This window comes from Leguminivora glycinivorella, chromosome 2, assembly GCF_023078275.1.
Source record: "Leguminivora glycinivorella isolate SPB_JAAS2020 chromosome 2, LegGlyc_1.1, whole genome shotgun sequence".
Lineage (NCBI taxonomy): Eukaryota > Metazoa > Arthropoda > Insecta > Lepidoptera > Tortricidae > Leguminivora > Leguminivora glycinivorella.
The window spans coordinates 29,766,941-29,784,728 of record NC_062972.1 but is presented as its reverse complement, the minus strand read 5'-3'; the positions used below and the strand labels follow the sequence as shown (position 1 = coordinate 29,784,728).

Below are 17,788 nucleotides of genomic sequence, written 5' to 3'. Positions count from 1 at the left end.
GCGTGCAATTTCCCACGTTCCGAGTATAGTGGTCCATTGCTTGACATCGTGTTTCACTAGTCAATGCTAGAATTGTTTGATTTCCCAGACAACGTTATCGTTAACCATATTATGAAAATGGAATGATGATTCCAAAGTCTGCCAATCTCGAGGCCAGAGTCAATGATTCAACTTTTGTGAACAATCTTATTTTTATATCAATGATTCTCCTTGATAGCGACAGGATCCTAACATCCATAGATGTCCTATGCCTCCCTTGTATTTAGTATTAGTATTAATTCCCACAAGTTATCCTTTGACTCTAATAAAGTTTACATGTTATGAACAATAAATAAAGTTATTAATCCTACTTTCATTGGAATAGCAAAATTATTTTACTTAGGAGTGAGACTATAGTATGGAGATCCTTCTAATCACCCAAAGAGATTCTAGCTAATAGAAGTGTATATACATAAAGTAAATATGTGTAATATTTTATGTATCTATTTTGTTTCATGTAGTAGTCATATCAGAGACATTCAGATCCCAATCAATAATATTCCAAATTAACCGTTAGAGTTAATTGTATGTAATAAACAAATTGAAATCTGTACGCCTTTAAATAACTACCACATAAATATAACATTCATGAATATCTTGTTCATATGAAATGAATAAGTACCAATATTAAAATTTATCACCTTCAGATATATAGCATTAATCTAAAATTACAAATATAAACACATTCAAAATAAACAATCTGGACACTTACTTGTAGTCTTCAAGTCTAATTTACCAAGATACCTTCTCGCCAGTCTCCAACCTCTCAATGCTCGTGCCTCAAGTCCGCTTCCTTCTTAAACTACTGATGTGTTCCCTTCAATGCTCCCTAGTCGAATGACTTCACCAATTCTTCTGAAGTGAGCACCTCAACGTTCCCTAGCCGACTGATCCCCTCTGACGCTGCGCTCTGAGTTTTATTGTCCCGATTTTAACGCAGGCGCTGTGTTGTTAAATGGCAAATAGTGCCTAATGTGCCGGATGTGCCAGTTGTGCCTAAAACGCCTATTGTGCCGGTTTTGCCTATTGTGCCTAAAACGCCTATTGTGCCGGATTTAATTCCGAGAATTTCTATTTTTAATTTGTTGGAATTCCATTTTGTATGTAAGTTGTTTTCGTTTTATTTATTTGCAATTTTTAAGTTTTTATCTTTGTATGCATTTGTTTCTAAGCATAATTATTATAGATATATCTTATGATTTGAACCGAGGACTGTGTGGTCCGTTACATCTGCCCCTTTTATTTTCGTTTGATTCAAAATAACATTTTGTGTTAAACGAAAATAACCAATAAAATAATTCAGTTATTGAAATTTTCAATTTCCCATTTTCATAGTTGTGGTGAATAAAAGTGACCAATACTCAAAAGAACCTCACTGATCCAGCACGAATTATGAACTTAATAGTTACCCAGACACATGAGTCAAATTGCCACCAGCCAGAATTTTCATTCCAGTAAAAGCATTTGGTTGTGAATCAAATGTACCCTAATGGTAAAATCCTTGCATCCTCATATGGGTAGTTAGTCACATTGTCCGACAGGTAACCCGCTATCTCCATTGTACAGATATTATGAACTTACAAAGATCTCTTCACTAGAAAGAAAAAGCCTTTCTATTCTCAGGTAGCCACTGACAACTGTTCTCCCCATAGTTCAAGGAACCAGTCCACAACTCAATACTAATCAATAATTTTCCTCCTTTCTCGGCATAATGTCCTATGTATAATTATAAGAGTAATCAGATAATCAATGTTTTAATCAAATCAACAATTTTATAAATATGATTCCATGTTAAGTCACATTTTTTTTTTATATATATGCCAGACAAAATTATCTGATTTATCCCATAAAGACACAGGGTGTGTGTTTAGTTCGTTTGTTAGCGGCATGTAGAGTATGTTGTTACCAAAAGAATGTACCTGTAAAAGGTATAAATTATTTATCCTAACACCTAACTCTTTTGGTATCAAGTTTGTGTAACCCTTTCCCCATTTCGAAATTCCAATAACTGCCGTCACTATTCTCAGACTTGCAAACACGAAGAAACCCTTCCTATCTTCAGATAACACTTCATCCATTCATCTAGCTAATTCCTCTCTTCTTTCTATTATGCGAATCTCATTTATACTACTCGTTCAGATTTCATCCTTCCTCATGCGCTCAATTTCACTGTTTCTGACATACCTGCAAGTCCACTTAGATAATGACAGTAAAAATAATGTATGATATCATAATTAAAAAGCTCTCCCTTTTTCTTGTTGCTATTTCAATTTTTCAAATTGATCAGAAATTAAAAATAATAAACATAGGTACTTATATCGTAAGTACAGGGACTATGTTATTTTTTACTTTATGAATCACCTTATGCAATCACGTCTTACATTTAACTTTCGCATTAACCCTATACAAACGGCACGCAAAATTGTACGCAAAACTCCAAAATATTGTATGTGATGCCAATTACCGTTAAGCATTAATTACATCTTTGCAACCTTTTTTATGGAAGATGATACGAAATATTGCTAAGAATTCTCCTTTTGTAAGTAGGAAAAATAATACAAGTACCTAACTTGTTACGCCTAGCTGCTCTGATAACATCTTCTAACTCTATGACATAACTATCTTCTAGTATTATCGTTACAAACATACACACATACCTACATACTGAACTATCATTAGCTTAATAAACCTATCGAACGCGCATGTGACACTGTTTGAGTTGCAGGCGTCCATAGGTTACGGTAACCGCTTTACATCAGACGGGCCGCACGCCTGTTTGCCACTGACGCAGTATATAAAAAAGATGGAAGACACATGAGTGAAAGTTTCCAAACATGACGAAATATGAGACTTGGTTGCACATAATATTGTACATGTACCATTTTTATGAATAAATGATTGCAACGATTGTTGCATTGTTACACAACGATGGTAGTATGGCTACCCTACCGTACATCGAAATCTACAGATCCAACTGAAATCTTACTTTGTTTTGTAAACGATTGAACAAGAATTACGTTTCGAACAGTATGCGAGCGAAACCGCGGGCAAAAGCTAGTAAATCCTGTACTACTACGCATTACCTATTTATCTCATTTTATAACTAATATGGTTCTACGATCCGTTATTTAGCAAAACATAGAAAGTTTGAAATTTGGTGTTCTTCAACTGACCTTTTAATTTGTCATAGTATACTAGCAGTCTAAACAAAGTTTTACTATAATAATATTTTTCTCCTCAATGAAACTCCACAGAATATATTTATATGAATCATGGATGTTTCCCTTGTATACAAGCATGTTTTCATCCATTCAAATAGGCATATCGTCGCTTAGCACCCATAGCACAAAATTTGATAGGTTTGGGCTAAGTTGAACTGTGTAAGATGTCCCCAATATTTATTTATTTATTTCATATTTATATAAAAAAAGCATTAAGATTGAATGTAAACGTCAAATCACTGTCTCTATTTTATTATTCTACAATTCGTTCCACATAGTCTGCAGAGCCCCATTCATACTGGATAAATTTTAGTCGCATCCGGTCCGTCAAATGTCTTATGATCTATAGAGCCCTTTTGATTTTTCTATGGCAACATTTGCTATGCTGACGTCATTGCCACGTCATTACTGTCAGTCAGACAGAAATAAAAGAAAAATGGATGCCGTTCAGACGTACACGCATTATTTGGAACTGAAAATTACGTAATTTATCGACCTGCTGGCTTGTATTTGTTATAAATCATAAAAGTGAGTAATACATTAACTAAGTAATGATATATGTTGTTAGTAATGTGGTAAATACAACACAAAATGTGTATAACGAATGTAATAAATAAATGCTTATTTGATTTTAGATTATGGAAAACATCATGAACAATAATGAAACAAACCGAACCTTTAGCTACAATAATAAAATGACCCCATGACGCCAGTGGAACTACGTGGTTTTCTTTCATGATGATATGATGATACCATAATGGAATTAGCCAAGTTTTCGCCGTAAGTAATAATGTATTTAACTTGTCCATCACAAAGCAGTTCATAGTCTAGTTTAAACCTTGACTTGCTAAAATGGTAAAATGTTTTCCAATAGAGAGATTGTCTAATTCCTATAGCGCACTACAATAACATTCTAATTCTGGTCTTAGAGATGGAGAATTTTAGTAAGCCTACAACTTCCTATTTCTTATGTCCGCCTATTTACATGTTTCAGGTATTGGGTGCTAGATGCCCCTTGGAGTTAAGCCCCAGTGCCACTATACTACCTTACCAGTTATGTGTGGGTGTCCTAAGGCACCCCAGAGATGCAAAGGACCTTCACAAGCTCATGCCACGCCTTCCTATCTTCAGCAACCCTCGTGACCTCGCTCCACCAGCTCAAACCTGGGAACTCGCAGCTCATTTTCGACGGACCGCTTCCATGAGTAGACAAGGCACCTGTCGCGCCGAGCGCGATGTAAATTGGTAAGTGGTATTGAATAGGTTACTACTTTGTCATGTGGCAACACGGACAGCTCGAATGACAGCTCCAATGGCGGGACGGAAGCACATTGGCGCCATTGGAAGAAAAGCAAGGTACGTGCACGTGGCGTGAGACGGCGCGGGGTGTATGAAATGAGGAGTACATGTAGCGCCTCCACGCCGTTACAGGAGCCTGCCCTGGTGAGTGTTTATACACATATTTATACTTGTATAATCGACAATACTAGCTACATGGGAGTGGAACAAAGGGTTAGCCAACGGCCTTTGGTTAACGTAGTTTCACTAAGTCGTAGTCCAATCCTGAGGTGTCTACCTAGACAAATAATACAAGGACATTGGACTGGGGAGCGTAGGGCTCCCCGGAGTGTGTACCGGAAGCACACAGGCAAAGCATGTAGTACGGTCGGTTATGAGTTGGAGTAAGGGTCGGGTCTAGTGGGGGCAGGCTTATGGAGGACCCCGTGGGGGCAGCGCCCCCACGTCCAGGTGGTGTGTAGGACACCAGAGTACTATATGTTCAGCTAGTACTTAGTCTGGAGGCGAACCGATCGTACAGGGAGAGTCACTCTGGATAGGCCAGTAGACTTGACTCTCATTAACAGACGTGCGATGCCAACTCTGGAGTAAATATACATATAACAGTGTGGTCGAAAGCGACCCCTTCTCCTACTCTCATGTAGCATGGCGTTATATGTATTACTGATATGATGAACCCTTGTTGCCCACGCAGATCTATACCCAAGTCGGATTCAGGCATGTGTGTTACACAACGTCGGGTATAAAGGGGGCGACAAGAAATGGTGAAGATGATCTGGGATTTGTGATGACGGGAAGCCAAATCAGTTTTGGCTATTCCATCTGTAGATCATTTTAAAACAGGTCCTTGTTGCCAAGATAGTCAAATTAATTTTTGAATTGGTTGAGCTCAAGGTACTTAACTTGGGTGACGTATTTTATTTCGAAAATATGTCCTATATTAATCATTGTTTATTTCACAGCTTGCGACGAGATCAATAAATAAATGGAAAAGGAGCAAGTTGTTTTAATTTAATAGCATGTTTATTTTAACCTATTTCATTTAGACGGTAAAAGGGTGCACCCTAGGCTAAGCTAGATTAAGTATAGACTTTAATAATTATTACGTAATTTTTTGTTATGTTGGCCATATTGTATTTTATACAGTTGTCGCAAGACGTAGTAACTAATTATTATTCTGTGGTTTACTTATCTGTGATCTCAAGAGGACGTTCGGATTCGATCATTTATTTGCAGTGACAAATAAATTAACCAGGAAAATTATTTTTATAAGACAAACAACAGTTAGTAATCCTTATTAAGCAGATAATACACATAATTTGTAATAATACAGGTGTATTTCGCGTGTCGATTGGATTTACTATTTTGTGACAGTCAAGGAGTCTTGCGAACGCGATCAGGAATCGGAACGCACCATTGCACTGCTCTGCTCTGTGGCGAGTATCATCGAAGTTGAAAGGAAAAAAATCAGAACTTTCGCGGTATTCAAAGTTGCAAATGCAAAGTGAAGTGAGTTTAGCGAGAAGAAAGTGTCTTATTTAGTGTATTAAGAGATATCTCAACGCCCTGAGATTTAAGATTCCAGTTTGGCAAAGGGAATTATTCTCAAAGCGAGTTGCAGCAACATTTCAGGTACGGGTAAACATGTAAGGTGCTTGGTTCAGCCGCCATGACGCACCCGGCGACCAAGTTTGGCTTTATTTTCTGCAAATACGAGTTTTAAGTGTGATGAAGTAATTATGGTATTCTATGTACATTGCAGCTGCACCAAAGTAGGGAATATACCCGGCCAAATTGGAAATACTTAGTTCACGATTCGTGGGCATTTTCGGTCCGCCGCCCGGGACAAGGGAGTAAAAAGTTTACTCGTACAACAAAACGACTGACCGGGTGAGTTTGTTGCCGATGATCTATGTATTTTATCGAAAACATTTGACATAAAAACATCAAAGGATTGCGTCGAAGAAAGCAAATGAATGTACGGCAGTGCCTCCGCCAAGAAGTATAACTACCTACTTTTAAAATTTTATTGAAAATATAAACTTGATATAGACTAATAATTATTTATAAATGAAACTGTAGTGTAGTGCAATTAGCCAATTGTTTTAATTATTTTCAGCCGTCACCATGGCAAGCTTATACAGCCGAGTAAAGTTGCGCCATGAGCGACTAACAAAAGTTACTGCGGACTCCGAAGCCCTCTTGCAACAACTTCAGGCTAATGGAGCCGTTAGTGAAGACCAGTTCACAGGACTCCATATAAAATTACGACAGTGCTTGGACAGCTTCGAAAGAGAGATCTTTCAGTACCTAAGGGTTGTACCGGAGGCGGACATAGTTGGCATGACCGAGGACCAGCTCAAGGCCGAAGACATATTGACAGACCTAGAAACGGCATGCCAACTCAACAAAAGGCGAAATGAGTCAGTCAACAAGTCGAAGTTGCCAGAACTGAGCCTGCCTTCCTTCTCCGGTGACCACTTAAAGTGGTGCGAATTTTGGGACCGATTTGTTGCTAACGTGGATCAGAGAAATTTACAGGAATCTGAAAAGCTTATGTACCTCCTGAGCTGCCTGAAAGATTCAGCGTTAGAGACCGTATCCGGATTAGCTGCAACCAACGCAAACTATTCTGTTGCCGTTGAAACCCTAAAGAAACGGTACGGCTCAACACACACCCTCATTGATGCTCATTATTCAGCCCTTAACAGCCTCCGGAAGGCAGATTCTACTAGCGCGAGTTGCCGGAGCGTGCTGGATAATATAGAGCACAACATCCGTGTGTTAGAAAAGCTCGGAGAGCCGATTGGAGGGAACCATCTGAGATCCCTGGTATTATCAAAGTTTCCAGAGAAGGTCATCCACGAACATCATCTGATAGGAGGAGGTACTGATTTGTCAGCCATACGAAGTAGCTTAGACAGGATTATAACAGCTATGGAGAAATCCGCCTCTTCTGTGGGTGACACTGAGTTCATTGCCGTACCAGGTACTACGACTGAAGCACTGCAAGTCCGTACTGAAGTCAGACCATCAAGTAGCCGTAAACGAAAACATCCAGGAAACACTGGTGCACAACCTCCGAAGAAGGCACTAAGGTCATGCTTGTTCTGCCAGGGGAAAGGACATGCAAGCAGGGACTGCCGTAAATACACCACAGTAGAAGCCAGGCAAAAACAAGTGAAGGGAAGGTGCTTGCACTGCCTCCGACGCAATCATGCAGCATCATCCTGCAAACGCAAGATTGCTTGTTTCCGCTGTAAAGGAGATCACCTGATCTTATTCTGTCCCAACCCAGCTCCCGTTGGTGAGAAAAGTGACATTTTAGATGATGATGCTATTAAATCCTTGTGTGCCACATCTCATAAAAATACCTTTTTACAGACCGCAGTGGCAACCCTTCAAAACCCGCTAACTAGGAAGGCCATCAGAGGAAGAGTCTTTTTGGATAGTGGAAGCCAACGTAGTTATATTACCCGAGCGACTGCAAAAAGGTTAAACCTGCCCACCAATGAAAAGGATCTTCTGCTCATTTTCACCTTTGGAGCCTCTGAACCTCAGCAGACGTCATCCCCTTCAACTACAGTCAACATACAGACAAAACGTGATATCACCAAACAGTTTACTGTAAATGTGGTACCCAGGATAACAGACAGAGTACCAGTGACATCATTTGAGTATCCTGGTGTTGACATTGTTGCTGATGATGGTACGGTTGGAGAGGGGTTGATGTACTCATCGGGAACGACTACTTTGGCGCGATCCTCACAGGAAGAAAAATACAGGTTTCAGAAGATTTTTGGTTATTGGATACTGATTTTGGGTGGGTGCCTTCAGGAAAACTTACTATCGAAGAGAAAAGCGAAGCCCTCTCGGTAGTCACATATTGTCAATGTCATACCCCTAACTGCCCGTATTTCAATGAGCCAGACTTGCCCCTAAGAAACATAGATGTCAGATTCTTGTGGTCGTTAGAGAACCTAGGGATTACGGACTCACCTAAAGCTACGAGGCAAGAAGAAGCAGTCCGTCACTTCAATGAGACTGTCCAATATCAAGAAGGCCGGTACTTAGTCAAGTGGCCCTGGATCGAATACCCACCAGATCTGCCATCAAACTTTGGTTTGGCCTTGGGTCGATTGAAAAGTATCCTGAAAAGGCCGGACTTGCCATTGGTCAATGAGTATGATTCTATACTGAAAGGACAACTTGACCTAGGGATCATTGAGGTTGTAGCGAGAGGACCAGACCTGGACAGAGACCACCCAGTCCACTACCTCGCTCATCATATGGTCAAACAAGATGGCAAGGGTAGAATAGTGTATGACGCTAGTGCCAAAGTTACTGGACAGAAAAGCCTAAATGAGTGCCTTTACAGTGGACCTTCTATGTTGGAAGACCTTACTGCATTACTGCTGAAGTTCCGAACAAAGAGGTATGGCATACTGGCTGATGTCGAGAAGGCGTTCCTACAAGTGGCACTTCAAGAGGATGATCGTGATGTTACAAGGTTCCTCTGGTTAAAGGACACAACCAAGGAAGCTACCGAAGATAACCTGCTATATCTGAGGTTCTGCAGGGTACCCTTTGGAGTCGTCGCGAGTCCGTTTTTGCTGACAGCCACGATCCGTCACTACATAAGCACGACAAATAAGGCTTTGCTGGAAAAGGTTGCTGACAAATGCTATGTAGACAATCTAGTGACGGGAGCTGATGACCCGCAGGAGGCTAAGCAGATCTATGAGCAAACTAGAACAACGTTTGAACAACTGTCTATGAATATGAGAGACTGGATCTCAAATAACCGGAGTTTCATGGACATGATACCAGAACATCATAGATCGGTGAAACATGGGCAGGTCAAAGTACTTGGACTAATGTGGAATGTCACAGAAGACACACTGAAACTCAATGTAACTGAAGACCATTTCAGCACAGATCCTCCGATAAACACAAAGAGGAAAGTTCTTCGGGCTTTAGCACGTGTGTATGACCCATGCGGTTTTGTATGCCCGCTCATGTTGTCAATGAAGCTGATCTTCCAGAATATCTGTGAAAGGAAATGTAAATGGGACACAGAACTGCCTACAGAGCTGACACAATCAGTGGAGAATGTCATGGAAAGCTTGAAGTCTATAGTGGTTACAGAGGTACCTAGGTATGTGGGGACAGATGTCTCGAGGAATGGACTTAAGTACCACCTACACTGCTTCACAGATGCTTCCAAGGACGCGTATGCTGCGGTCATCTACCTCAGAGTGGTTGGCGATGGACAAGGAAAATCAGTCTCCCTTTTGATGGCTAAATCACACGTGTCACAGACCAAAGACAAGGATGAGTTGAAGATTCCCAAATTGGAATTACTAGGATTTCTGATTGGAAGTAGACTCCTGAAATATGTAAGGAACCATCTTGATCTTGACATTGAGAAAGAATATTTGTGGTCAGACAGTTTGGTCGTACTCAGCTGGATGAGGTCGAATAAATTGCTTCCACCCTTTGTTGCTAACAGAGTGAATGAAATAAAGCGTGACCACCCCAACACAGAGATGTTCTACGTCCACACAAAGCAAAACCCTGCTGACATTGCGACACGACCCGAACTGTTTGAAGAGAAAAGACAACTTTGGTTTAACGGACCAGAGTTTCTTGTCAAAGAAGAATCCTGCTGGCCCCAGAATAGACTCTATGAGTCACATCAAAACCTTCTTTCCGTTGGGGAGGTCCTGGGTGACTACCCAGGTGAACCGACACAGGAAGTATCCACTGGTGATAACATTGACCAACGTGAAGCCCTGGAGCAAGAAAGTCCCAGTGAACCCGACGAACCTATGGAGACTCAGGATTTGAACACACACATAGAGAATGGTGAATATCCTACTGATGGAACCATGGAACTTGACAATCCTGAGAATCAGAGTAAAGAGGGTATCCAGCAGCAGACCACTGTTAACAAAAGAGTGTCTGAGATAAAAGATCTACAAAAACGTCACTTTCAAGAAGAACTAAATGGTAAAAGAACACATTTAGCACGAAACTTAGATCTTTTTGTCGATGTAGACGGCCTTCTGAGGTGCCGTGGACGTATGGCGAATACCACTTGGAGCTATGACATGAAGTATCCGATACTACTGCCAAAAAACTCTGAGTTCACCGACAGAGTCATCAAGGAGACCCATGAGAGTAACTACCACGTCGGTGCTCCACACACATTGAGTATCATCAGAGAACGCTATTGGATACCACAGGGGAAAGCCCAGGTGATGAAAGTGTTAAAACGCTGCACCCAGTGTGTCAAACACGGAGGTGGTCCATACCGTTTACCAGCTACGCCGGCACTACCTCCAGAACGAGTGAATTATAACACACCTTTCACTTATACTGGTGTTGACTATCTAGGACCGCTATTTGTGAGTACCCAGACTGGCAAAGAGAAGCGATGGATAGCTTTATTCACGTGTTTGACGGTAAGAGCCATACATCTTGAGCTTGTAAAGGATCTTTCAGCTGAAGAATGTCTCCTAGCCTTGCGACGGTTTATAGCTGTGAGAAACAAGCCGCAACGGATATACTCAGACAATGCGACTTGCTTCAAGTTAGTTGCTGAAATGGTACAACAGCCATTCTGCGTTAAGAATGACATCCAGTGGAAATTCATATGTCAACTAGCACCGTGGCACGGTGGATTTTATGAGCGGCTGATAGGCATGGTAAAACATTGCCTCAAAAGAACACTGGAAAAACACCTTCTTAACGATACCAGGCTACTAACAGTGGTGAAAGAGGTGGAAAATGTGCTTAATTCGAGACCACTGACAAGAGTCGGCACTGAAGTGGAACATGTTCTCTGTCCAGCAGATTTTTTAAGCCTAGGACAATGTTTAACTATGAGACCGTCCACCGTGGATTCACCGACTTGTAACACGGCTACAAAGAGCGACCTTGTTGAAAGCTGGAAGAGAGGGTATAGCATTCTGGAGGAATTTAAAAGAATGTTCATCCAACAGTATCTGGCTAGTCTCAGAGAGAGATACAACAACTCACCCAAGCAGCCTAGAGTGAAATCTCTTCGATCACCACAAGTAGGCGACCTCGTACAAGTGAAATCGGACCTCAAGAACAGGAACCTCTGGAAAGTGGGGAAGATCCACGAACTGATCAGAGGAAGCGATGGCGAATGTAGAGTAGCGAGGGTCAAGACTGACGATTCTACTTTAACACGTTCTGTTGGCCATCTGTACCCGCTGGAGGTGGAGGACGAGACACCTGACATAGAACCCATGGCGGCAGATTCTGTTGAGGTCGAGGAGGTCACCGGAGAGGTGGAGGTTCCAAGGAGTTTGAACCCTACACCTGCACTCGATGAACAACCCGACATCGAGATTGATTCTACGGGTGACTGTGGAGTATCCAGTCCTGATGAAGTCCCACCATCAGGGGAGCAGCCGGAGGAGAGAGGCGTTGGTCGGAGCAAGCGGAGCGCAGCGATTCGAGCCAGGGATAAGATCCTGGAGTGGACGCGGAGCTTGCTCGCCTTGCTGCAATAACCTTTTTTCGCTGTCGAGAGTGTCGCGCCGAGCGCGATGTAAATTGGTAAGTGGTATTGAATAGGTTACTACTTTGTCATGTGGCAACACGGACAGCTCGAATGACAGCTCCAATGGCGGGACGGAAGCACATTGGCGCCATTGGAAGAAAAGCAAGGTACGTGCACGTGGCGTGAGACGGCGCGGGGTGTATGAAATGAGGAGTACATGTAGCGCCTCCACGCCGTTACAGGAGCCTGCCCTGGTGAGTGTTTATACACATATCGCTCCTTGAAAAACATAGTGTCATTAAATGAAAAACGTCTTTTTTGGGTACAACGGTTTAAAGTTTTGAAATTTTTGAATTGTCAAAAATTGCCATTTTTACAACAAACTTGTAATTTTTTGGCAGATCTTGTTAGTTTTGTGACTAAACCTGATAGATATAATAGTAAATTGTATTTTTTTTATTTTGTTTCTAAGATAATTAAGCTTAAACAAAATGGTAGTGACACTTTTCCATTTATTTTTGTTTAGGGACACATGACAACTTTATATCTTCGTTTTACTTTGTGGAAAAATGACACTATAGCCATTTTTTTATGAAATTTACCTTTTATTTCAATTAAACCACGTTTTATGTATATACATTAAAATTTATTGAATTAAATGACATTCGGTCTCAAACCCTGTAAAAAAACTAGTGTAAACACTCCTGGCTTGCCCTCTTAAACAATAAAATATAACTAAAAAAATATTAGAAACAAAAATCACTTTCAGTCTTGACATTTGCGTTAGTAATACATTTATTTTAATATCCATAAAATTCGTGACATTTTATACAAAAAATTAAAATTGTCAGGAAAAAGTAACCAAAGTGCATTCAGGTTAAAATTTAAAAAAAATCAAACGCAATAAAATCAATAAATATCGAAAAAAATGACTTAAAATTAACCTTAAAACCCAGTGTTCCTCCCTCTGGCCCTTCTGGCTTCCATGCGATCAGTTATGGACCTGATCAGTGTTACGATCAGTTTTTGAGGAATATTTTCCCATTCCTCAATAACTACGGCTTCCAGCTCTTTGAGGGTGGCTGGAGCAGGATCCCGTGACCAAACAAGCCGTTTTAACTCATCCCAGAGATGTTCGATGGGGTTCAGGTCGGGGCTCGTTGCTGCCACTCCATTACGGTGCATTCCGACCTCATGCATCAGGGAGTCCCGCACTATCAAGGCAGTAGGGCAACGGGCGTAGACGTGCATGAATTGGAAATCAGGTCCAAAAAACTCAGCGTACGAGACCATACGTTCTTCTAAGATCTCCATAATGTAACTGCCTGCAGTTAAGGATCCGTTTTGCCGTCGATGGAAATGCCGCCCCAGAACATGCACGAGCCGCTCCCGTAACTGACTGTTTCTTCGGTGAAGGCTGGTGTAAACTGCTCTCCTTGACTCCTGTACACCCTTTTGCGTCTATAGTTGGTGTAAATGATCTCCTTCGTCTCGTTGGGGAACAAAACTTTCCTCTATTGCTGCAACATCCAATCCTCAAGCCTTATAGCAATTCGATTGGGGTATTGGCTCTGGCTTCAATTGATAGCCTCTGTCAGCTCTTCGGGGTAACATTTTCTTCTCCCTCAATCTTCTTCTGATCATGGATGTCTCCATTTCTCACTACATTTCTTCGAGCTGTTCTAAGCAGTATCTGCAGCTCAGGAGCGATAAGAAAGCGGTTCCGCAAAGAGGCCGATACAATGTAGCGGTGGTGCAGCGTCTTCTCTCAGATCCTGGCCTCCTGATGTAGCTACTGGTCTCCAGAAACCGCAACAAGACTCGTCGCACCCGGAAACGGATTATGCTTAGGCGTTCAGCAACTTGCTACTGCCGTAGTCCGTTTAGGAGCAGTACCACCACTTGAGCTGCTTTTTTCTGGTGTTTTACCCCTATTGCCTTCAAGGTTTTTTTTCTGCAGGCGTTCGTCCTCGGTGACATTTGGAGTGCAAAAGATCCACATGACACCTTTACAGCTCCTTCTAAAACCGTCTGGGGTAGCACACCAAGAGTCCCGTTAAAATAGCATCAATACCTTTTTTTTTTAAACCACGGCAGATTGGCGATTATTGGTTTTAAGAAAGTTGTACACCTTTTCTCTTAAAGGGCTTTAATTTTACTTTGAAATGATACAAATATTGATAGATTACAGTCAATAAGATTAGATATATTTTTGCCTGAAACGATTTTGCGCGAGGTGCGATTTTTTTTTGACGACGTGGTACGTGGCACTGAGTTAGGGTATACCCTAACTTATGCGAAGTTTAGTCGGCCGCTTGAAATGTGCATGCTCGTGGCGATGTAGCAAATAGGTGATCTGTAGATGCTGGTGTGTTTATACTATTGATGATTGCTTTGAATTTTTGAGCCTTGAATATCGTTGATCCATTTTTTACTGTAACAAACAAATATACTTATTTATGGCTAATAATTTTGTTATATTAATGTACAAGAAATTTATCCACTAACAATCATAGTTTTTATATTGTATCTTAAATTAGTAATTGTGTCTTGTAGATCACAAAAATAGCAATTACTTCGTAAAAAATAATTATACAAAAAATAACCTTAATTTTTATTAGCGCTGTTTATAGGTATTTTACAAAAAAATAGAGTAAAATGTCTTTTTCATAGAATTTCATCAAAATTGTGTAGGTTTATGTGCTAAACTTAAATGGAACAATGGTATTAAACGTAATATGTCTAGAAGGTAATTAATCATTAACTGTTCTGTAATTTTAATTACCGCAAAGCATGACATAAAACTTAAAGTGACAAGAATCAGTCAACGCGCTTAAAGCTACCATTACCAGTTAAAGTGGCTTTAACAGCAATTCCCGTCAACTTTGTACAATGCCACGTCAGCAAATTTTAATTGATCCTATTTTGTTACCAACATTTAGTAATATAATTCGACTTTCGTAAGATATATACAGGATAATTGTTATAATTAAGAAAATATAGATACTAGAGAACCTTAATGACGAAATAAAACTTAATAAAATCTCAATTCATCAACAAAATCTTGGTAACAAAATAGGAATTAATAAAAACAAATTTAACTTTTCCCTTAATTTTTGTACAAAGTTGACGGGAATTGCTGTTAAACTCATAACAGCGGTATTCTATTTCTTTGCAAGCGTAATTATGGTAATTCATACAATCAAAAATGACACTAAACAGATAATGACGATTCATTCATGCAAATTCTTTTTAGGGAGTTAAGACCATAACGTCATTTTAAGTAAAAGTACAGTACAACTTTATTTTTAACCTGCATTAAGCCTAATAGTTTAAAGCCAAACCGTCATTACGTGCACAGTGTCACTATACCTATCTAAACACGTTTAGAATTGTTAAAGTACTAGTGTCATTATAGCAAAAATGACACTGTTACTTTAAAATGAAACTCAATATTGAATAGTTATTACAAGTTCAAAGTGACACTTTAAGGATTGATACAATGTTCCATAAGAAAATTGTCATACTTACCATTCAATCTCGCGGAACACCGTCACTAAACACAAAATGACAACTTTCGTCTTAGAGTTCACAACATTTTGATCGGCGTCCAGGTCATTAATGCAAACATGACATTGTTCCCGTCCCCCACGCGTCTATTCCTACTATTCGCCATAGTGACATTAGCGCCCCCTGTCGCTACTAAGCGAGCTAAATCGATAGGTGTCTTTGCATTGCGTTCATTATGAACGCGCGACCTAGATGGCGTTGTTAACTAAAAACCTATGTTTTTTGGATAGTGTCACTATGTTTTTCAAGGAGCGATATTTATACTTGTATAATCGACAATACTAGCTACATGGGAGTGGAACAAAGGGTTAGCCAACGGCCTTTGGTTAACGTAGTTTCACTAAGTCGTAGTCCAATCCTGAGGTGTCTACCTAGACAAATAATACAAGGACATTGGACTGGGGAGCGTAGGGCTCCCCGGAGTGTGTACCGGAAGCACACAGGCAAAGCATGTAGTACGGTCGGTTATGAGTTGGAGTAAGGGTCGGGTCTAGTGGGGGCAGGCTTATGGAGGACCCCGTGGGGGCAGCGCCCCCACGTCCAGGTGGTGTGTAGGACACCAGAGTACTATATGTTCAGCTAGTACTTAGTCTGGAGGCGAACCGATCGTACAGGGAGAGTCACTCTGGATAGGCCAGTAGACTTGACTCTCATTAACAGACGTGCGATGCCAACTCTGGAGTAAATATACATATAACAGTGTGGTCGAAAGCGACCCCTTCTCCTACTCTCATGTAGCATGGCGTTATATGTATTACTGATATGATGAACCCTTGTTGCCCACGCAGATCTATACCCAAGTCGGATTCAGGCATGTGTGTTACACAACGTCGGGTATAAAGGGGGCGACAGCACCGACGATCACGGCTTGCATCACCTGTACTACTATGTAATATGTAAGTTACACTTTTAATGTCTAATGATCCTGTAACCTGTTAACTAATCTCACCTAGTGTTAATTATTTGTATGCTTTGAATTATAAGATACGGGTTCGAACCGCAAATCATACCGATAAATACTTGAGAACTGTCATCTGATATTTGCCAGTTGCTTTTGAGTGAAGGAAATCATCGTGAGGAAACCAGACTAATTTCAATAAGACCTATTGAAACTTAGTGCCTACGCCAAATCCTGGAATTAGCTGTCAAGCAGACTCCATGCTTCCATGAGCCGTGGCAAACACCGGAATAATGCAAGGAGGTTGAATGAATTTTAAAGTTTGACCAAGCAATGTTGGTTTTAAGCAAAAATTGTATAAATGAAGAATGTAAGCATTACCGAATGTCAATAATAAGAATCATGCTTAGTTTGTAATCAAGTAGGCCTGTACAAAAATGCCCCTTCAATTTTTATTTATTTATTTAACTTTTATGTTGTTGTTAAGTCAATTATTTCTCTTTTATTCTATTTGGCTAAACTTTATTTCGATAATAGTTTAGTATGATAGAATTTGAAATTTATCCCGTAATTAAAATAGACCCTAATTAATAAAATGATCAAATACCTATTTAGTTATAAAATCTCTACCAATCTTATTCTTATAACTTATGCTTATAACTAGGAAGTAGTGTAATATTGGTGCACCTGGATCAAAGAAGATCCAGGTGCCACCAATATTACACATTAGAATACTAATTTGAATCGATCGATCATTCAAATACTCATTTTGCATCCATTCAAGATGTCACGTATTCAAGTAGTGAGGTATTATAATGCTAGTAGGTACATCTAGCTACCACCAATATTACACATTATAATAGGTACTAATTCGAATCGATCGATCATTAAAAAATTTTTCGTTCACTTAAGAAGTCTCATATTCAAGAAGTGAGGTAGCAGAATACTTGTAGATTGTAGGTAAATGTAACTGCAATAAATATTACACGTTCGAATACTTTTCAAAGCAATCCAAGAAATCATCATTCAAATATTAATTTCGTCTCCATTCAAGAAGTCATGTATTCAATGGAACTAGCGAGATAGGAGAATGCTTGTACTAGGTACATCTAGTTGACTCGTTTTACCTACCTATTCAAATATGTGCTAATTTTACATCAATTAAGGAAGTCATGTATTTAAGAGGGGGATATTTAGAATATTAGTAGGTAATTAACACGTATA

The 17,788-nt window shown here is 40.1% G+C and overlaps 2 protein-coding genes across 2 annotated transcripts; both read left to right on the top strand.

Moving 5' to 3' along the window:
• The first annotated feature begins 5,903 nt into the window (after window positions 1–5,903).
• LOC125242406 lies at window positions 5,904–8,279 on the top strand. The gene is made up of 3 exons (XM_048151209.1): window positions 5,904–6,449; window positions 6,679–7,866; window positions 7,944–8,279. The coding sequence occupies exons 2-3, from the start codon at window positions 6,687–6,689 to the stop codon at window positions 7,976–7,978; spliced, it is 1,215 nt and encodes a 404-aa protein (XP_048007166.1). The 5' UTR covers window positions 5,904–6,449; window positions 6,679–6,686; the 3' UTR covers window positions 7,979–8,279.
• A 2,216-nt stretch (window positions 8,280–10,495) lies between these two features.
• Window positions 10,496–16,507, top strand: LOC125242405. Its single transcript, XM_048151208.1, has 2 exons — window positions 10,496–12,350; window positions 16,455–16,507. The coding sequence occupies exon 1, from the start codon at window positions 10,646–10,648 to the stop codon at window positions 12,104–12,106; it is 1,461 nt and encodes a 486-aa protein (XP_048007165.1). The 5' UTR covers window positions 10,496–10,645; the 3' UTR covers window positions 12,107–12,350; window positions 16,455–16,507.
• Window positions 16,508–17,788: the final 1,281 nt, after the last annotated feature.